The sequence below is a fragment of the Seriola lalandi genome, unplaced genomic scaffold, assembly GCF_002814215.2.
Source record: "Seriola lalandi dorsalis isolate HSWRI2012SDOR001 ecotype SW California unplaced genomic scaffold, Sedor1 jcf7180002054441, whole genome shotgun sequence".
Taxonomy (NCBI): Eukaryota; Metazoa; Chordata; class Actinopteri; order Carangiformes; family Carangidae; genus Seriola; species Seriola lalandi.
Window position 1 is genome coordinate 532,498 of NW_019524994.1, and position 14,075 is coordinate 546,572.

A 14,075-nucleotide genomic window follows, 5' to 3' on the forward strand; every position below is an offset into this window, starting at 1 on the left:
TTACTTTAAAAATATGAATATAATCCAACTCTGATGTGCCAGCCGAAGTTTATTCAATAATCTCTCTCCTCTTATTTGCCCTTCAGGTGTTGAAAGTGAGGCTGAACCTGCAGCAATCTGGCACTTACAACGGTGTGGTGGCCTGTGCCAGATCCATTTACAGACACGAGTCTTTGTCCTCCTTTTACAGAGGATTCAAGCCTAGCATCCTCTGTATGATCCCCTACGCAGGTGTGGAGTGTGCAGTTCATCAGGTGAGACACAACGACACTCAAAAACTAAAACGCTGTTTCTCTGACAGATACTAATTGTAACTATTGGCGTCTTATTGCAGTCGATCATGAACTGGGCAAAGAGTGATCCGGCCTACAACAGTGACTCCAAACTGTTTTTCTTCAGTTTTGTGGCCTTTGCCTCTGGACAAATGACCAGTTACCCACTGGCTGTGATCCGCACTCAGCAGCAAGCTCAGGGTAATATTTCTATTTGGTTTAACACAGTTGAGTTTATTTGAAACAATCTGAGATCATGTTTTCCTCATCACCATTTGTATATTTTGCAGCTTTCAGCTCAGATTCACGCCCAGCTTCAGGCGTTTTACAAGGACTCATTGGGATATATGAAAGACGTGGAATTAGAGGATATTACAACGGCATGGGAGCCAGCTTTGTCAGGGCTGTTCCATGTGCCTTGATAAACTACACTTTGACTAGGAAATTTGAAAATCTGTTTTCTTCAGTGGAGTCTTGAGATTTAGCAAAGAGGTCGCTTTCTTTGCATGTTGAACTGTTGCTCTTAAACAAAACCTTTCAGGGTTGTGATCAGGAACACAAAGAAAGAACTGTGAACTCTTATGAATGTGAACTGAGTACACCAAAAATAACTGGAATCCTGAAACAATTGCAAGAGTCAGGTCTGCCAGACATGCACTGTCATTTGATTCACACTCAAATACCTCTGTAACTTTTTTAAAGCATTAAGTTAAGAATGGTTTACCTCAAAGTCCATGAGACGTGGTGAAGTCTTTTAATACAGTAAACCTCAGACACATGGTTGACTTGAAATTGTGACTTAAGTGTAATAACTGCCCACTTCAGACTGAACTGTGTAAATGAAGTGTTGAAGTGTGAGCTGTATAATAAAATATAACATTTTATTTCATAACAGAGGTCAGGCATCTTCTTTTTCATTTATCGTCAAACAGTGTCGATGGTGTCCTGAGTCAATGTTTCATTGTTTGTGTGAATCTTTCACTGTGAGGTTTTAGAAGACTATTTCCATCGTCTTCATTATACTGTGAGCATTAAATCAATCATCTTATTTTATATTACTTTATTACTGAATTTCACTGTAAAAGACAAATGACTAAGATTTCACAGGAATTATGGTTTGTCAGCCAGACCAGACCAGGTCTGGATCAAAAATCACTAAACTAGATTTTTTAGATTTGCTCTAGATTACTAAGGAGAGAATAGAGGCTCTTTAAAACACAATTACAAATTTGTGAAAGCTTGATTCTATTTGTCAAAACAGAAAAAAATCTAAATTCTTTATGTAGGTTAGATTTGACATAGTGTTTAGTTAAAATGTGACCGTTAACGCGAGACTAGACATGTGACCGCGAGTTTTCCCGTCCACATCCCGTGAATGAAACCCGCCATCTTGTCGCGCCGAGCAGAAGAAGAAGAAGATATGGCTGACTACAGCAGCGTGGCTCCGCCGTCCTCTAACGCCGGTGGCGGGATGAACGATGCTTTTAAAGATGCTCTGCAGCGAGCAAGACAGGTAAGAAGTCCCACTGTGTCGTTTAGTCAAGGAATAATTTCCAAGTCGGTGGCAAGTGGGTAGTTTTTGTGCTTTCTGCCGTTACAAACGGGTTTGGGGCAAGCTAAGCTAAGCTAACAAGTAACGTTACGCCACGCTGCAAAAAACGATGCGAAACCAGAAGCTGGTATAGTTGCGAGCACAGGGAAAGTTAGAAAAACATGATCATTTATTGAGAGCCCTAAGCTTTCTGTGTTTTAACAACATCGTCCAATTTGGTGAAATGTAAGCTGAAGTGGTCCTTTGTTGGTCCCGACTTCCGGACAGAAATGTAGGCCGCAGGCAGCGTGTTATACGAGTACAGCGAAAAAGGAAAATCCACTGAACTGTTGTTTTCTCTGTTGTTATTTGCTGTTTCAGATCGCGGCGAAGATAGGTGGTGATGGAGTTGCGGCACCTCCAACAAATGAATTTGGCTACGGAGGCCAGAAAAGGCCCCTGGAGGACGCTGGTGGGTATTTTCCCATGCCTAACCTGAATATCGGTCAGTGGCTCAAATCGATTCAATGCAAGTCTTCACAGTTAATGCTTGCCTGTGTGTTTTTTTTTTTTTTAAATCGTATTTGCATAGAGATGTTCTTAATCAATAGTACTATTTCATATTAATGTGCATTTTCAAAAATAAGTCTAACATCACTACTAATCATATTACTGCACTTTCTTGTGTTATTTTTGTTTTATGCAGTAAATTGGCTATGGCATGTGTTTTGTATTTGAATGATATCTTGACTGTCTGTCCTCACAGCTGTTTTCCACCAGTGCCTGGCGCTGAAAATGTATTAATATTTCAGGGGTGAACATATGTGATTTCATAATTTAGTTTTTAAATCAAGGGGAGTTACAATATCAAAGCTGGTTGGATCCCTGTTGGTTGGAACAATCAAGTATCCAATTGATAATTGAATCCCAGATTCTGTTTAAGTAAATATCAGCATAATTATAAACTGATTCCAGTGTATGAGGTACATGTAGGATATTGATATGCAGTCTAATACAACAGTAGTGAAATACATTATTATGACGACATTGATTTGAATGGGGTGGTCAAAATATTAAGTGTAATGTAGTAGCCTACAATTAACAGCACAACAAACTACAGCTGTTGTAGTTGAATTTTTCAACAACCCTTTGCTTTAACCATTTGTATTTCAGGCAATGCCGTTTCAGTCCCTGATAGTAATGTGATAGGGGGTATAATGTCAGATACTTATGCTGGTTATTATGTTGTGTTATCACAGACCAACCAGAGACAAAGAAAGTGGCTACAAATGATGGTAAGTTACCTGAAGATATAGCTGTAGTTACGGTAGTACACAAGACTGTAATTCTTGATAATTCCCTACCTAAAGTAATTGGCCTAAAATTAGCATTAATTGGGACATTGGTGCATGGTTTACATCTTGCGTTGTATATTTTATCCCTCAATGCTCTGTAATATCTTTTCCCCAGCCTTTTCAGCAATGGGAGGAATGGGTGGTCCCCCAAGGTAAATGCACAAACTAAACTAAAACATTACCTTTGACATTCAGCCTATTAAATGGCATATTATAATGCTCACACTAACTTATCATGTCATTCTCAGGTCAACATCAGAAGAGTTCAAGGTTCCAGATGGAATGGTTGGATTCAGTAAGTTTTCATTTTTTTACTGAACAATGAAAGCAAAAATTCACCGTTGTTAGTATTTGGGTGTAACAGATTTTTTCTCATTCTTTTCTAGTTATTGGAAGAGGGGGTGAGCAAATATCACGCCTGCAGCAGGAGTCTGGTTGTAAAATACAGATCGCCCCTGGTAGGTTTAGATTTGTTGCTGATACTTGGATATCACGTGTAATGTTTCATATTTGGCTTTGGTTTTTATTGTTTAGACTTTATATAAACAGTTCCTTCTCTGTGTTTTAGACAGTGGAGGGATGCCAGACAGGTCGGTGACATTAACAGGACCACCAGAATCAATCCAGTGAGTAACCAATCACCACAAATTCCATTGGCTCCTTGTTAAAAATTCTAGACGGTGTATAATTGTAATTTCTCTCCCATCAGGACCGCAAAGAGGCTACTAACAGAGATAGTTGAGAAGGGACGCCCAGCTCCAGCGTTCCACCACAATGATGGCCCGGGAATGACTGTTCAGGAGATTATGGTCCCTGCCTCTAAAGCCGGACTTGTCATTGGAAAGGGAGGAGAAACCATCAAAAGCCTACAGGTGAGTGTTCGGCCAGTTGCAGAAGACAAAAATAAATCGAAGGGGATTGTGGTGGTAGTACTGTTAAGTATGACCGCCTTTCAAGCAGAGGACGAACTTGGCACAGACACTTATTGAATGTATTTTGTTTATCTCGACCTGCAGGAAAGAGCGGGAGTGAAGATGGTAATGATCCAAGATGGACCCCAAAACACAGGCGCAGACAAGCCACTCCGCATTTCAGGAGAACCCTTCAAAGTTCAGGTGGGTCCTCGACCATGTGACCATTGCACTTCTATCTTTTATAGCTGGGAAACAATAAAAAAAAAGATTTACCTTCATTTTAATTGGATAAGAGCTACTTCTCTGCAGTAGAGCAAACCCCTGGATAGAACAATAAAGTCCTGTTACATGCCTTCATGGAGGCTGGTGGAGTAAGACTGTCTTTTCTCTTCAGCAAGCCAAAGAGATGGTGATGGAGCTGATCAGAGACCAGGGCTTCAGGGAGCAGAGGGGCGAGTATGGTTCAAGAATTGGAGGAGGAGATAGCTTAGACGTGAGTGTTTGCAATAATCCGCTTCATCTTTAAACTTGGAGACGAGGTTTCAGTCAGTGTCTTTTAAATTTGGTTTTGTTTTCTGTCACCGTTTAGGTTCCAGTCCCCCGGTTTGCAGTAGGAATTGTCATTGGCAGAAACGGAGAGATGATCAAGAAAATACAGAATGACACAGGCGTCAGGATTCAGTTCAAACCAGGTGACAGCTCAAGTCTGCTCTATCACAAAAAGATCTGAGAATCAACCCGGGCCAAAATCAAAAGTCATTTAGATGCAGTTAAAATGTGGACGGTCTATGATGAAAACTCATGCACCACGCTGAAGAGCTGATGTATAACCCCAACCCTAAACTTATCTGAGACCTGAACACATAAAAAGAATTTGGAGTATCGTCGGAAACCACAGTTTTAGACACTCACGTTAATTATCAGCAAACATTTTTGTAAGTTTAGTCCCAGCAACAGAAATTGAGAAAATTTTGTGTCAATAGTCTCTAATCACCGTATTTTCTCCTGTAGATGATGGCAGCACACCAGACAGGATAGCACAGATCATGGGTCCTCCTGACCAGGCTCAGCACGCGGCAGAAATCATATCAGACCTGCTGAGGAGTGTCCAGGCTGGGGGACCACCAGGACATGGTGGTGGCAGAGGACGTGGTCGTGGGCAGGGCAACTGGAACATGGGGCCCCCTGGTGGCCTGCAGGAGTTTACCTTCACTGTCCCAACTATGAAGACCGGCCTCATCATTGGAAAAGGCAAGTGGCCCCTCAACACCACAGCTTGATTTAAAACTCTGTTGCTATGGCAAGTGGGATCTGAGAATTGAGTTAGATGTCCAGGTAATTCCTTAAATGGATTTTGGCGGCTGCACCATGCCCCAAAAGCCACATAAGCGTCCTGTGGGGGGGGGATTTACTTTTCACCAAAATTTCATTAAGGTAACAAAATGGTGGTAAAAGAGTAATATATTAAAAATAAGAAATATTTAAACCAATCAATTGGAATTCAGAGTGAGAGGTGAGGGTGATTTAGATGCAGTTAAAATGTGGACGGTCTATGATGAAAACTCATGCACCACGCTGAAGAGCTGATGTATAACCCCAACCCTAAACTTATCTGAGACCTGAACACATTAAAAGAATTTGAAGTATTAGTTGTAGAGACCATATTTTTAGACACTTGTGTTAATTATTAGAAAACGCAAAAAGAAATTTTACGTTTCGTCCCAGCATCAGAAATTGTGTGTCGATAGTCCTGGGAGAGGAACAGAAAATAATGTGTTAACCTGTATTAACTTGTTGATGTGGGTGCATGTTTACATTATAACAGAGTCACTAAGATATTGGTCCAGTTTGCTGTTTTGTCCTCCATTTCATTAGAGGTCAATAAATTTGGCTGTTTTTAAATTCATATTATATTTGTGATGTTTTTTTCATCCAGGTGGTGAGACAATCAAGGGCATCAGCCAGCAGTCTGGAGCCAGGATCGAGCTACAGAGGAATCCTCCACCCAACGCTGATCCCAACATCAAAATGTTCACAGTCAGAGGCTCTCCTCAACAGATCGACTACGCCAGGCAGCTGGTGGAGGAGAAAATCGGAGTGAGAAACAGAGTACAAGTCCAATATAAACACATTTGTCTGCTCTAAGCTTCTTTACTGACTTTTTCTGATGTGTTTTCAGGGACCAGTCACTCCAATGGGTGGCCCACATGGCCCCCCTGGTCCACATGGAGGTCCAGGCCCACACGGTCCTCCTGGTCCACCAGGACCCCCTGGGGCTCCCATGGGTCCGTACAACCCTGGACCTTACAACCAGGGACCTCCAGGGCCACAGTAAGTACAGTTTGCCTTGTGTTTCTTCCTCACCTGTAAAGTTCAGTGTGATAGGAATATTGAAACGGCAGTAAAGGATGTGGAAAGTTGATCATTACTTATTTTCTTTCATCAGTGGTCCTCCTGCGCCTTACCAGCCTCAGGGATGGGGCAATGGTTACCCACATTGGCAACAGGGACAACCTGATCCAAGTGAGTACCTGCTACTTTTTGATACACTGTACATTTGATATCTGAAGGAAATGTAAAAGCTGTTCACGTTCCTCCTCTGTCTTAGTCACTGACAAAACATTTTAGCATTAGTTAAAGTCAGAACGATATCAGCACATCATCACTATCTGTAGGTCTTAACGTCTCTGAAGGCACAAATGCCTTCTGCGGTCTATTTTAGGGAACAGAATTCAGTCTTAAATTTAATTGGGCAAACACTACAGAAATAAATCCCTATCATAGATTATATATAAGACAATTATAACTTTTTGTGTATAGCTTTACTCTGGCCCTCCGGGTTGTAACCAGACCTGTTTGCTGTGTTCAGATAAAGCGGCAGCCGACGCCAATGCAGCGGCGTGGGCAGCCTACTATGCTCAGTACAGCCAGCAGCCGCAAGCTCCCATGACCCCAACAAGTGGAGCGCCTGGCACGACTCAAACCAATGGCCAAGGTAACTGAAGTGTTTTTCAATTACCCAACTGTCAGTGCAGAGAGCAGAAACTGTTCTAGACGAGTGTAGAGCAGTGTAGTTTACTAGCTTTACTTTAGTGTCCTTTGCTCACGTCTCCCTGGTGTCTAACAGGAGACAAGTTGGTTTGGTTTCACCTTTTAAATCACTTTGCTTTTCCAGAGCACTTTTTTTTTCTTTTTTCTTTTTTTTTTTTATTACCCCAGGGACAGGGTAGTTTCCCTCCATTATCCCTAGGTTGACAGCGCGACCCAGGCAGGTGGAGGACAAACTGCTAAGAATGATTCACTAATTACAAGTACCGTTTTTTTTAACAGGTGACCCACAGGCTGCAGGTCAGAGTGGACAGGCAGATTACACCAAGGCCTGGGAGGAATATTACAAGAAAATGGGTATATGAACGTAGTTCCAGTGTACACTTATTGACACAAGACAGTCTAAACAGCCACTGGGCCTTCAGTCAGCTTCTTTTTCAGGTCTGGGTCAGTATTGCTGGCCTGCAGTGGAGCGTTTTCACTGTGCCTCCACTTGGTTTGACATTTGACGCCTGTGCTGTTTAGACTGCAACACTTTTTGACTGTCTACAGGAGCTGTCGACACAGAACCACCTTTTCTGAGCTTAGAGTAGCTTATTTTCTAGACTTTCTTTAGGCCTTATCCACACAGATGGCAGAGTATTGCAATGTGCCATGAATGTGTTACTGCTACTGAACGTGCGTAGAGTTAAATGATGCAACATGTTTGATTTGTGGGTTGGGGTTTTGGGTCATGTATTATAAAAAATGTAGGAATAATGTTAATTTCTTTTTTTCTTTTTTCTTTTTTTTCTTGATTTAATTTGGCAGTTGAATGCATTGACACATTTTTCCCTTCTCTTTGCAGGTCAACAGAGTCAGCAACCTCAGGACTACACGAAAGCCTGGGAGGAATATTACAAGAAACAAGGTCTGTGAACTCGGACTCAATTCATTGAGCATTTTCCTCCTTGTCCTGATGGTCAGATCTCCAATTTGGCTACTCATCTGCTGTAACAGATGCATGGGGGTTAAGTTAAAGTGGCATACACATACAGCTCAGTCATGGTTCCATGGTGAAAATATAATAAGCAGTCAGTTGGCATGGTATGTGAGACAAATGATGTCGTGTGATCCTATAGTGTGGGGTGGGATAGAAACTTGAATCAGTCGAATTAAATAAGTTGTGTGTGATTCATAATAGCACATAGGTCTTATCAGATTGTGTCTTGATTGATACATTTTTGAAGTTAAACGGTCATCCCCCTAAAGATTAGGGTATTTGCAGGTCTTAAAGTCTTCAAAAGAATTGATTTGTTCCTTTAGAAACGGGCCTTAGAAGGTATTAAAAAGTCTTGAGTTTCAAATTAATTTCAATTAAACACCATAAATGTTTTCTCGAACTGCTATAAGCAGTAATGTTGGTTCTAAAATATTTTTCTGTGTGATTTTAGAAAAAGTCTGGAAAATCCCTAATAGTATTATTCCAGACACTTTGACCAAATGTAGAATTTTATATGTGGACCTCAAATAAATTAGTCATCCATTTATTTTCTGCTGCAGTCAGGTCATATTTTTAATGATTATATAATAATTACATTATTGGGTGTATTGTTATATTGGGAAGTAAGTTCAAATGTGACGTAAATATAAATCCATGCACTTGATAAACAGTTCTAGGCCCTGTCATCTACTGGCTGTCATTCATATTTTTCATACTTTGGCTGTGAAAAATGTATAAAATTTAGTTGTATGTGATATTTTAGATTAAACTTGATGAAACCTGCAGTAACCCTGGAGGTAAATGTTGTTGATGTTGAAGGGAGGCTGTGTTCTTCCAGCAGCGCTCTGTCACTGAGTAGCTGCTCTCCCAGCCGCCCAACAGAAAAGCAGAAGGTTTCTGACCTGCCACTCAAAGAAATCGGTGGTGGGTTCGTTCCCCTTCTTATATATGTTTAAAAATGCCAGCGATAATTTCTTACAGTGCAAGGTGACATATTTGAATTGCATGTTTTATGTGACAGTCATCCCAGAGAGATTCAGTTCACAATCACATATGTTGAAGAAAACATCAAATTTTCAAATTGGTGAAGCCGGAACCAGTTTGGAAAATGATCAAGATGATTTATCAGTTGTCAAAGTAGTTGTTAGTTAGTTAGTTAGTTAGTTTGTTAGTTAGTTAGTTAGTTAGTTAGTTAGTTAGTTCAATTATTGAATAGCTACAGCTCAACTCTTAGCTTTTAAACATGTTGAGGTGTGTGTAAAGCTATGGTAGCACAAAGGAGTAGCAGGAAGTCCATTTGTTCTGTACAGTTTGAATGAAACGAGAAAAAGTTTTAATATGCATAGTAAACATTTTCATGTGGAGAAAACAACTTAATGTCCTTCTGCTTTCACACTGCGATTCTTTAAACTTAGTTTTTTATGTTTCTTTGCTAATAGATGTATTAGCTATAAACCATTCACACTTCAGAGCTGCCCCATGATTCTGCTGGGAATCACACTGGGCATGAAACTGGTTAATGTGCCTTACTTCCTTGTTCTGGTTCAGCTGGTCTGAAATCTTACATACCAGCTGCTGCTCTTGTCTCTCAACTCAAACCTTAGAGTATGTGGCAGTTGTTGTCACACCCAATCTGTGATCGGACAGAAGATATTATTCATCAGCAGTAAAATACCGGCTTTACATACCTTTCTAAAGGGGTGTGTGGCCCTATGGGCAAACTGCTCGAAAGATTGTGGTCTTAAAAAGTGTTAACTATGGCAGCAGTTCTATGTCCACTGAGAGTGGATTTACCCTTTGTAACATAAGGGGACATCACATGGGTAGGGACTGTCATAGACTACCGGTCAAAAGTTTTACAACAGCTCAGTTTTTCCAGTCTTTATTGAAATGTAAGCAGCAAGTCCAGTGAATAACCTTAAATGTAAGTGGTAAAAGGTTTGGGTCACCCAAACTGAGTTGTAAAAAACAAAAGGCCCTTTTCAGTTGTACAAAGGAGGTGTTTCAACAGATGATATTGAAATGCAGTTAGTTTATGCTATCACAATTGTGGGGAAAAAAAGGGGCAATTAATGAAGACAAGACTATAAAAACCCTGTGTATAGAACTTAGTCCTTTTTAGAGAAATTGCAAAGAAAGCCAAGGTGTCGCTCAGTCTGCACTTGTGGCTTTCTAACTACATTGGAATCAAACTTTGTTCAGAAACATTGTCCTAACTGTTGCACAAGTGTGAAAGGTCGCTACTTTAACCCAAAAATTTAGATTAAATTTTGTTTAATATTTGCTTTCTTGTTAGTTCAGGTTACTGGTGAGTGTTTGAAGAAAATAATCAAAACTTTTCTCTGGTTTTACCCTCCAGGTCAAGCTGCCCCTCAGGCCACAGCAGCAGCAGCAGCAGCTGCCTCCCAGCCTGGAGGCCAGCCAGACTACAGCGCTGCCTGGGCGGAGTACTACCGGCAGCAGGCTGCTTACTATGGCACAGCCAACCCTCAGACGATGGGCGCAGCACCACAAGCCCCTCAGGTACACCCCTGATAAGAATCTGCCCTCCACATTCACTTATACTCAGTAGTTTTGTGCCATAACTCCCTTCCTTCCTCAGGTTTTTACAGGGCTCCAGTGGTTGCAGCAGCTACACAAACTTTAACCAAAACACTTTCATCCCTACACAGGTTTTTAGCTTTTTATTTTGGGAAGCTGAGTCCACTGTTTCTGCTGTTAACATGCAATGTATCTTCTATGTATTTCTTCTGCACAGGGCCAGTAATGTGAAGTGGACATAAAGTAAATGCTACATTGTCGAAACAAAATCCTTTGTTTAATGTTTGGATGCAGACGCCTTGATGAAGATCTTAAATTTCCTTGGTTTGAAAGTGTTTCACATAAATGGCAGATTTCCCGGCGAACACGTCCTCTTTTTTTTTTTTTTTTTTTCTTTTTTTCTTTCTCTTGTAAATGCTTTGTTTTTAGTGAGGTAATTATACATATGGTCATTCCAGCCCTGTATCTACATTAAATGTGGTTAGAACTCATGTTTATTGAACTGTTGACATTACCATGTAAATCATCTCAGTTTTAAAATGCTATTGCCTGTTGTGTTTTTGCAATAAAACAAACTGAAACCTCCTGTGTTGGTAAGTTGGGGTGGTATGAAACCAAGAGGGTTGAGATGAATTTCTGTACGTTTTTGTTTTACCGGGGCGGGGGGAGTTTGAAATGCAGGCCATGTGTGGTTTTAATTGTCCTAAATGGATGACTCAAAGTTGTGCTGTCCTGTCTCTCTCCAACTGTCTATAAGGCTCTTAGATACATTATGTGCGTGCAATGATCCAGAGTGGTTCAGACCAACAAACGTCCTCTTGTTGATAGACATTTTTTTTACACTTCCTGTTTCCTGACATTGCTCTGACATCAGCTGTAGACAGATGTTTGTCCTTTAGAAAGTTGACAGGTATCTGTGTATCGTAACTCATGCATTAACTGCGTTTCTGTGGCGCTGTCTTTAAGTTTTGCCTGGTTTGCTGACATTGTTGAGGTAGTATGCACTGTCTTGCATTGATTAGACACTTCCTCCTCCACAGGCAAGTTTAGAAAAAGCGGTAAGCAAGTATTTTTCTTTACATGTTCCTCAGAAAAACGTGGTTGCAAGAAATGTTGCATATTTTTAGTGTTACATATATATATTTTTTTGTGCTGTTCTTTTTCCAGGACAGTCAGGTAAATTGCCACTGTATCGAAAATGCATTGAATCGTTTTGTCTTGCCCATTTCCAGTTGTGAACTAACTCACATGTATAAATTTGTCTTTTTAAAAGAATGTTTTTTTAATATAAAAACATTGCAAAAAAACCTTTTTGCTGTGCCCATTCTGTTAGTGTTTATCCAGTTTAAGAACATAGATGTTGTAGGGTCGGGGGTGGCTAAGCAGTCGTCATCCAACAGTTGAGCCCTCCTATCCTGTAAGTACAAAAACTGTGATTGACTTTGAGAGATACACGCCTTTTTTTGATGCTTTATGAACTGCAAAAGATGTAGTATTTTTGTCAAATATTGCCATTTTCCCCATGTCTGTGGGTAAGTATCAAATGTTCTGAGGAGAGGCTTTAGTGCTTTAGACTCTGATTCTTGTACCACATGTTTCTGAGACTTTATTTCCCTTGTGTGACTCCTGACTGCATAACATTGAGACTCTGAATCTTTACAGTGTGTTGATTCTCTGTAGCTTGTTCTAGATTTTGCGTGTAGGTAGCATTTCAGTGCCAGTTGGGAGATCTGAACTGAGGGCTTGAATGTCAGCACTCTTACACTGCTGGTAGGAACTGTTTAAGGATGTCCATGGATTTTCTTTTTGCGTTTTTGAATATCTGACCTGCTAAGTGCCATTGTGTAGTTGAGACTCATGTTTTTTTAAAATGCCATTTATTGCATTACATTGCTTTAGAGAAGTCCTATTGCATAACTCCAGCATAGCATGCTTAGGTTTCTGCTGTTAATTCTTTAATGTCCCATATGAGCATGTGGAATGCTAGTAGTGGAAGTGCTTCTGAAAAGCTCAGTATTGATTTATGACATTTTCTGAATGAGCACTGTTGTTGAAAGGCTGTTGATTTAAAGGTCAAAACAATCTTTGACTGCATTGTTCACTGATGGCAAACAGTGCAATATATCTGATCTTTGCAGTGTCATCCCAGACCTTGCACCTTAGGTTCTGCTGCAATAACACAGGTAAGCGAAACCTAAGGAAACCAGTGTTTTATTTTTATTTTTTTACCAATATCCATGCAAAGAAATGCTTACCTGTGTCGTTAACATGCCTCAATGCATTCATGCTTAGTCGTAAAGAAATGTCCAGGATATTTAGTATGAAAAGCCTTTCTTTTAAGATGATCTGCTTTCATGAATGAACTGCATGATATGAGTTGTATGACTTTGCCACATTCAAGTTTCAAAAAGTGACTTTATACCCAGAAAAGGTTGTTGTGTAGTAGGTTCACTGAGGAAATGTTGTCACTGCCGTATGTGCTTAATATTTGAAATTAGTTGTATGTTTGCATCCCGGTAAGTCTGACAGTGAAATGTTCAACCGATGCTTTAGACAACTTTGACACTGGTGTAACAAACTGCATGCCATGCAAACACTGTTGCCAGAAGTTAGCAATGTGCTCAACTGTTAGGTCACAAACGGTGAAATACATGATTTTTTTTATCTTTTTTTAAATTTTCTGTCGTGGTGTGAATCTGCCCTCAAAGTGCAGTGCAAATCTACTATTGAAACGCTGCTGCCTTCACTTCTCGCTCACAGTGTTGGAGGATGCTGCAAGCTTAGGTCGTAGAGTCAGGCCCTGTCGTAGTTTGTCCCCAAAAGGAGGAATCCTTTGAGTCAATGCCACTGCTGAACGTAGACCGTTCAAGAGCTCCAGTGATAAGGTAAAAACAAAAAAGCAACGCAATGAAATTCAAATTCTGTGATTGCAAAAGTGTTGGTCTGATACATGTTTTCTAGCTCGGATTGACTGTTTAGTTTTGTTTTTAATCATGCCATAGTGTATTTAGAGTTGTCTGATGGCTGTTTTTAATCGCTTGAATGCCTTCATCAGTTACCTTTTAGCAAACAGGAATGTGCTTTAGAAAGTTGGATGAGGACAGGAACTGATGTACTTCAATGACATATGCACTGTTTTTATTGGCAGTAAATTTGGGGTTTAGATGACTTCTCTGTAGTTAAAAGGTCACATATTGTTTTGTTTGAGGCTGTTCACTCTGTACATGTGAGATGCTCAGTGTTTCAACACAGAGTTCGAGTGGGTGTAGAAGACTAAAGGAGCATGCCTTAGAGGTAAAAAGGTTTCATGTGATGTGTATATTATCAAATTATTGGTTTGTTTTTTGAATGAACTGTTCTGACTTTTGAGATGTTGCCATGTTCATTAATAAAGTTGTAACAAATAAAGTGGACTAATGAACTTGAATTTTT

The 14,075-nt window shown here is 40.2% G+C and overlaps 2 protein-coding genes across 9 annotated transcripts in view; both read left to right on the forward strand.

Annotated features, from left to right (window-relative positions):
• The window catches only part of slc25a24l (solute carrier family 25 member 24, like), a 5,248-nt gene extending 4,090 nt beyond the window's left edge, over positions 1–1,158 (forward strand). For both annotated transcript variants that reach the window (XM_023410871.2, XM_087175285.1), the window contains exons 8-10: positions 87–254; positions 335–473; positions 563–1,158. In XM_023410871.2, the coding sequence (XP_023266639.1) occupies positions 87–254; positions 335–473; positions 563–750 (495 nt within the window). In that variant the 3' untranslated portion in view covers positions 751–1,158. The remainder of the gene's footprint in view (positions 1–86; positions 255–334; positions 474–562) is intronic.
• Positions 1,159–1,647: 489 nt separating this feature from the next.
• fubp1 (far upstream element (FUSE) binding protein 1) lies at positions 1,648–14,051 on the forward strand. Of its 7 annotated transcripts, XM_023410881.2 has the most exons (20): positions 1,648–1,785; positions 2,185–2,308; positions 3,063–3,098; positions 3,274–3,310; positions 3,407–3,453; positions 3,545–3,616; positions 3,727–3,784; positions 3,868–4,030; positions 4,175–4,273; positions 4,467–4,565; positions 4,662–4,764; positions 5,084–5,323; positions 6,009–6,169; positions 6,252–6,403; positions 6,519–6,595; positions 6,942–7,067; positions 7,403–7,477; positions 7,968–8,030; positions 10,462–10,625; positions 10,861–14,051. In XM_023410881.2, exons 1-20 carry the CDS (start codon positions 1,648–1,650, stop codon positions 10,867–10,869), a joined length of 2,043 nt encoding a protein of 680 aa, XP_023266649.2. In that variant the 3' UTR covers positions 10,870–14,051. The 7 variants fall into 7 exon arrangements, with proteins under 7 accessions (XP_023266649.2, XP_023266648.2, XP_023266652.2 ...); XM_023410880.2 differs by having other exon boundaries at positions 10,462–14,051; XM_023410882.2 differs by having other exon boundaries at positions 1,654–1,785; positions 2,185–2,275; positions 10,462–14,051.
• The last annotated feature ends 24 nt before the right edge of the window (positions 14,052–14,075 follow it).

Bases quoted from the DNA above. Each gene is read 5' to 3' on its own strand.
- fubp1 (XM_023410880.2), top strand. From the start codon at position 1,648: ATGAAACCCGCCATCTTGTCGCGCCGAGCAGAAGAAGAAGAAGATATG. The intron at 4,274-4,466 runs GTGGGTCCTCGA...TTTTCTCTTCAG, and splicing joins GAGAACCCTTCAAAGTTCAG to CAAGCCAAAGAGATGGTGAT. The intron at 4,566-4,661 runs GTGAGTGTTTGC...GTCACCGTTTAG, and splicing joins GAGGAGGAGATAGCTTAGAC to GTTCCAGTCCCCCGGTTTGC.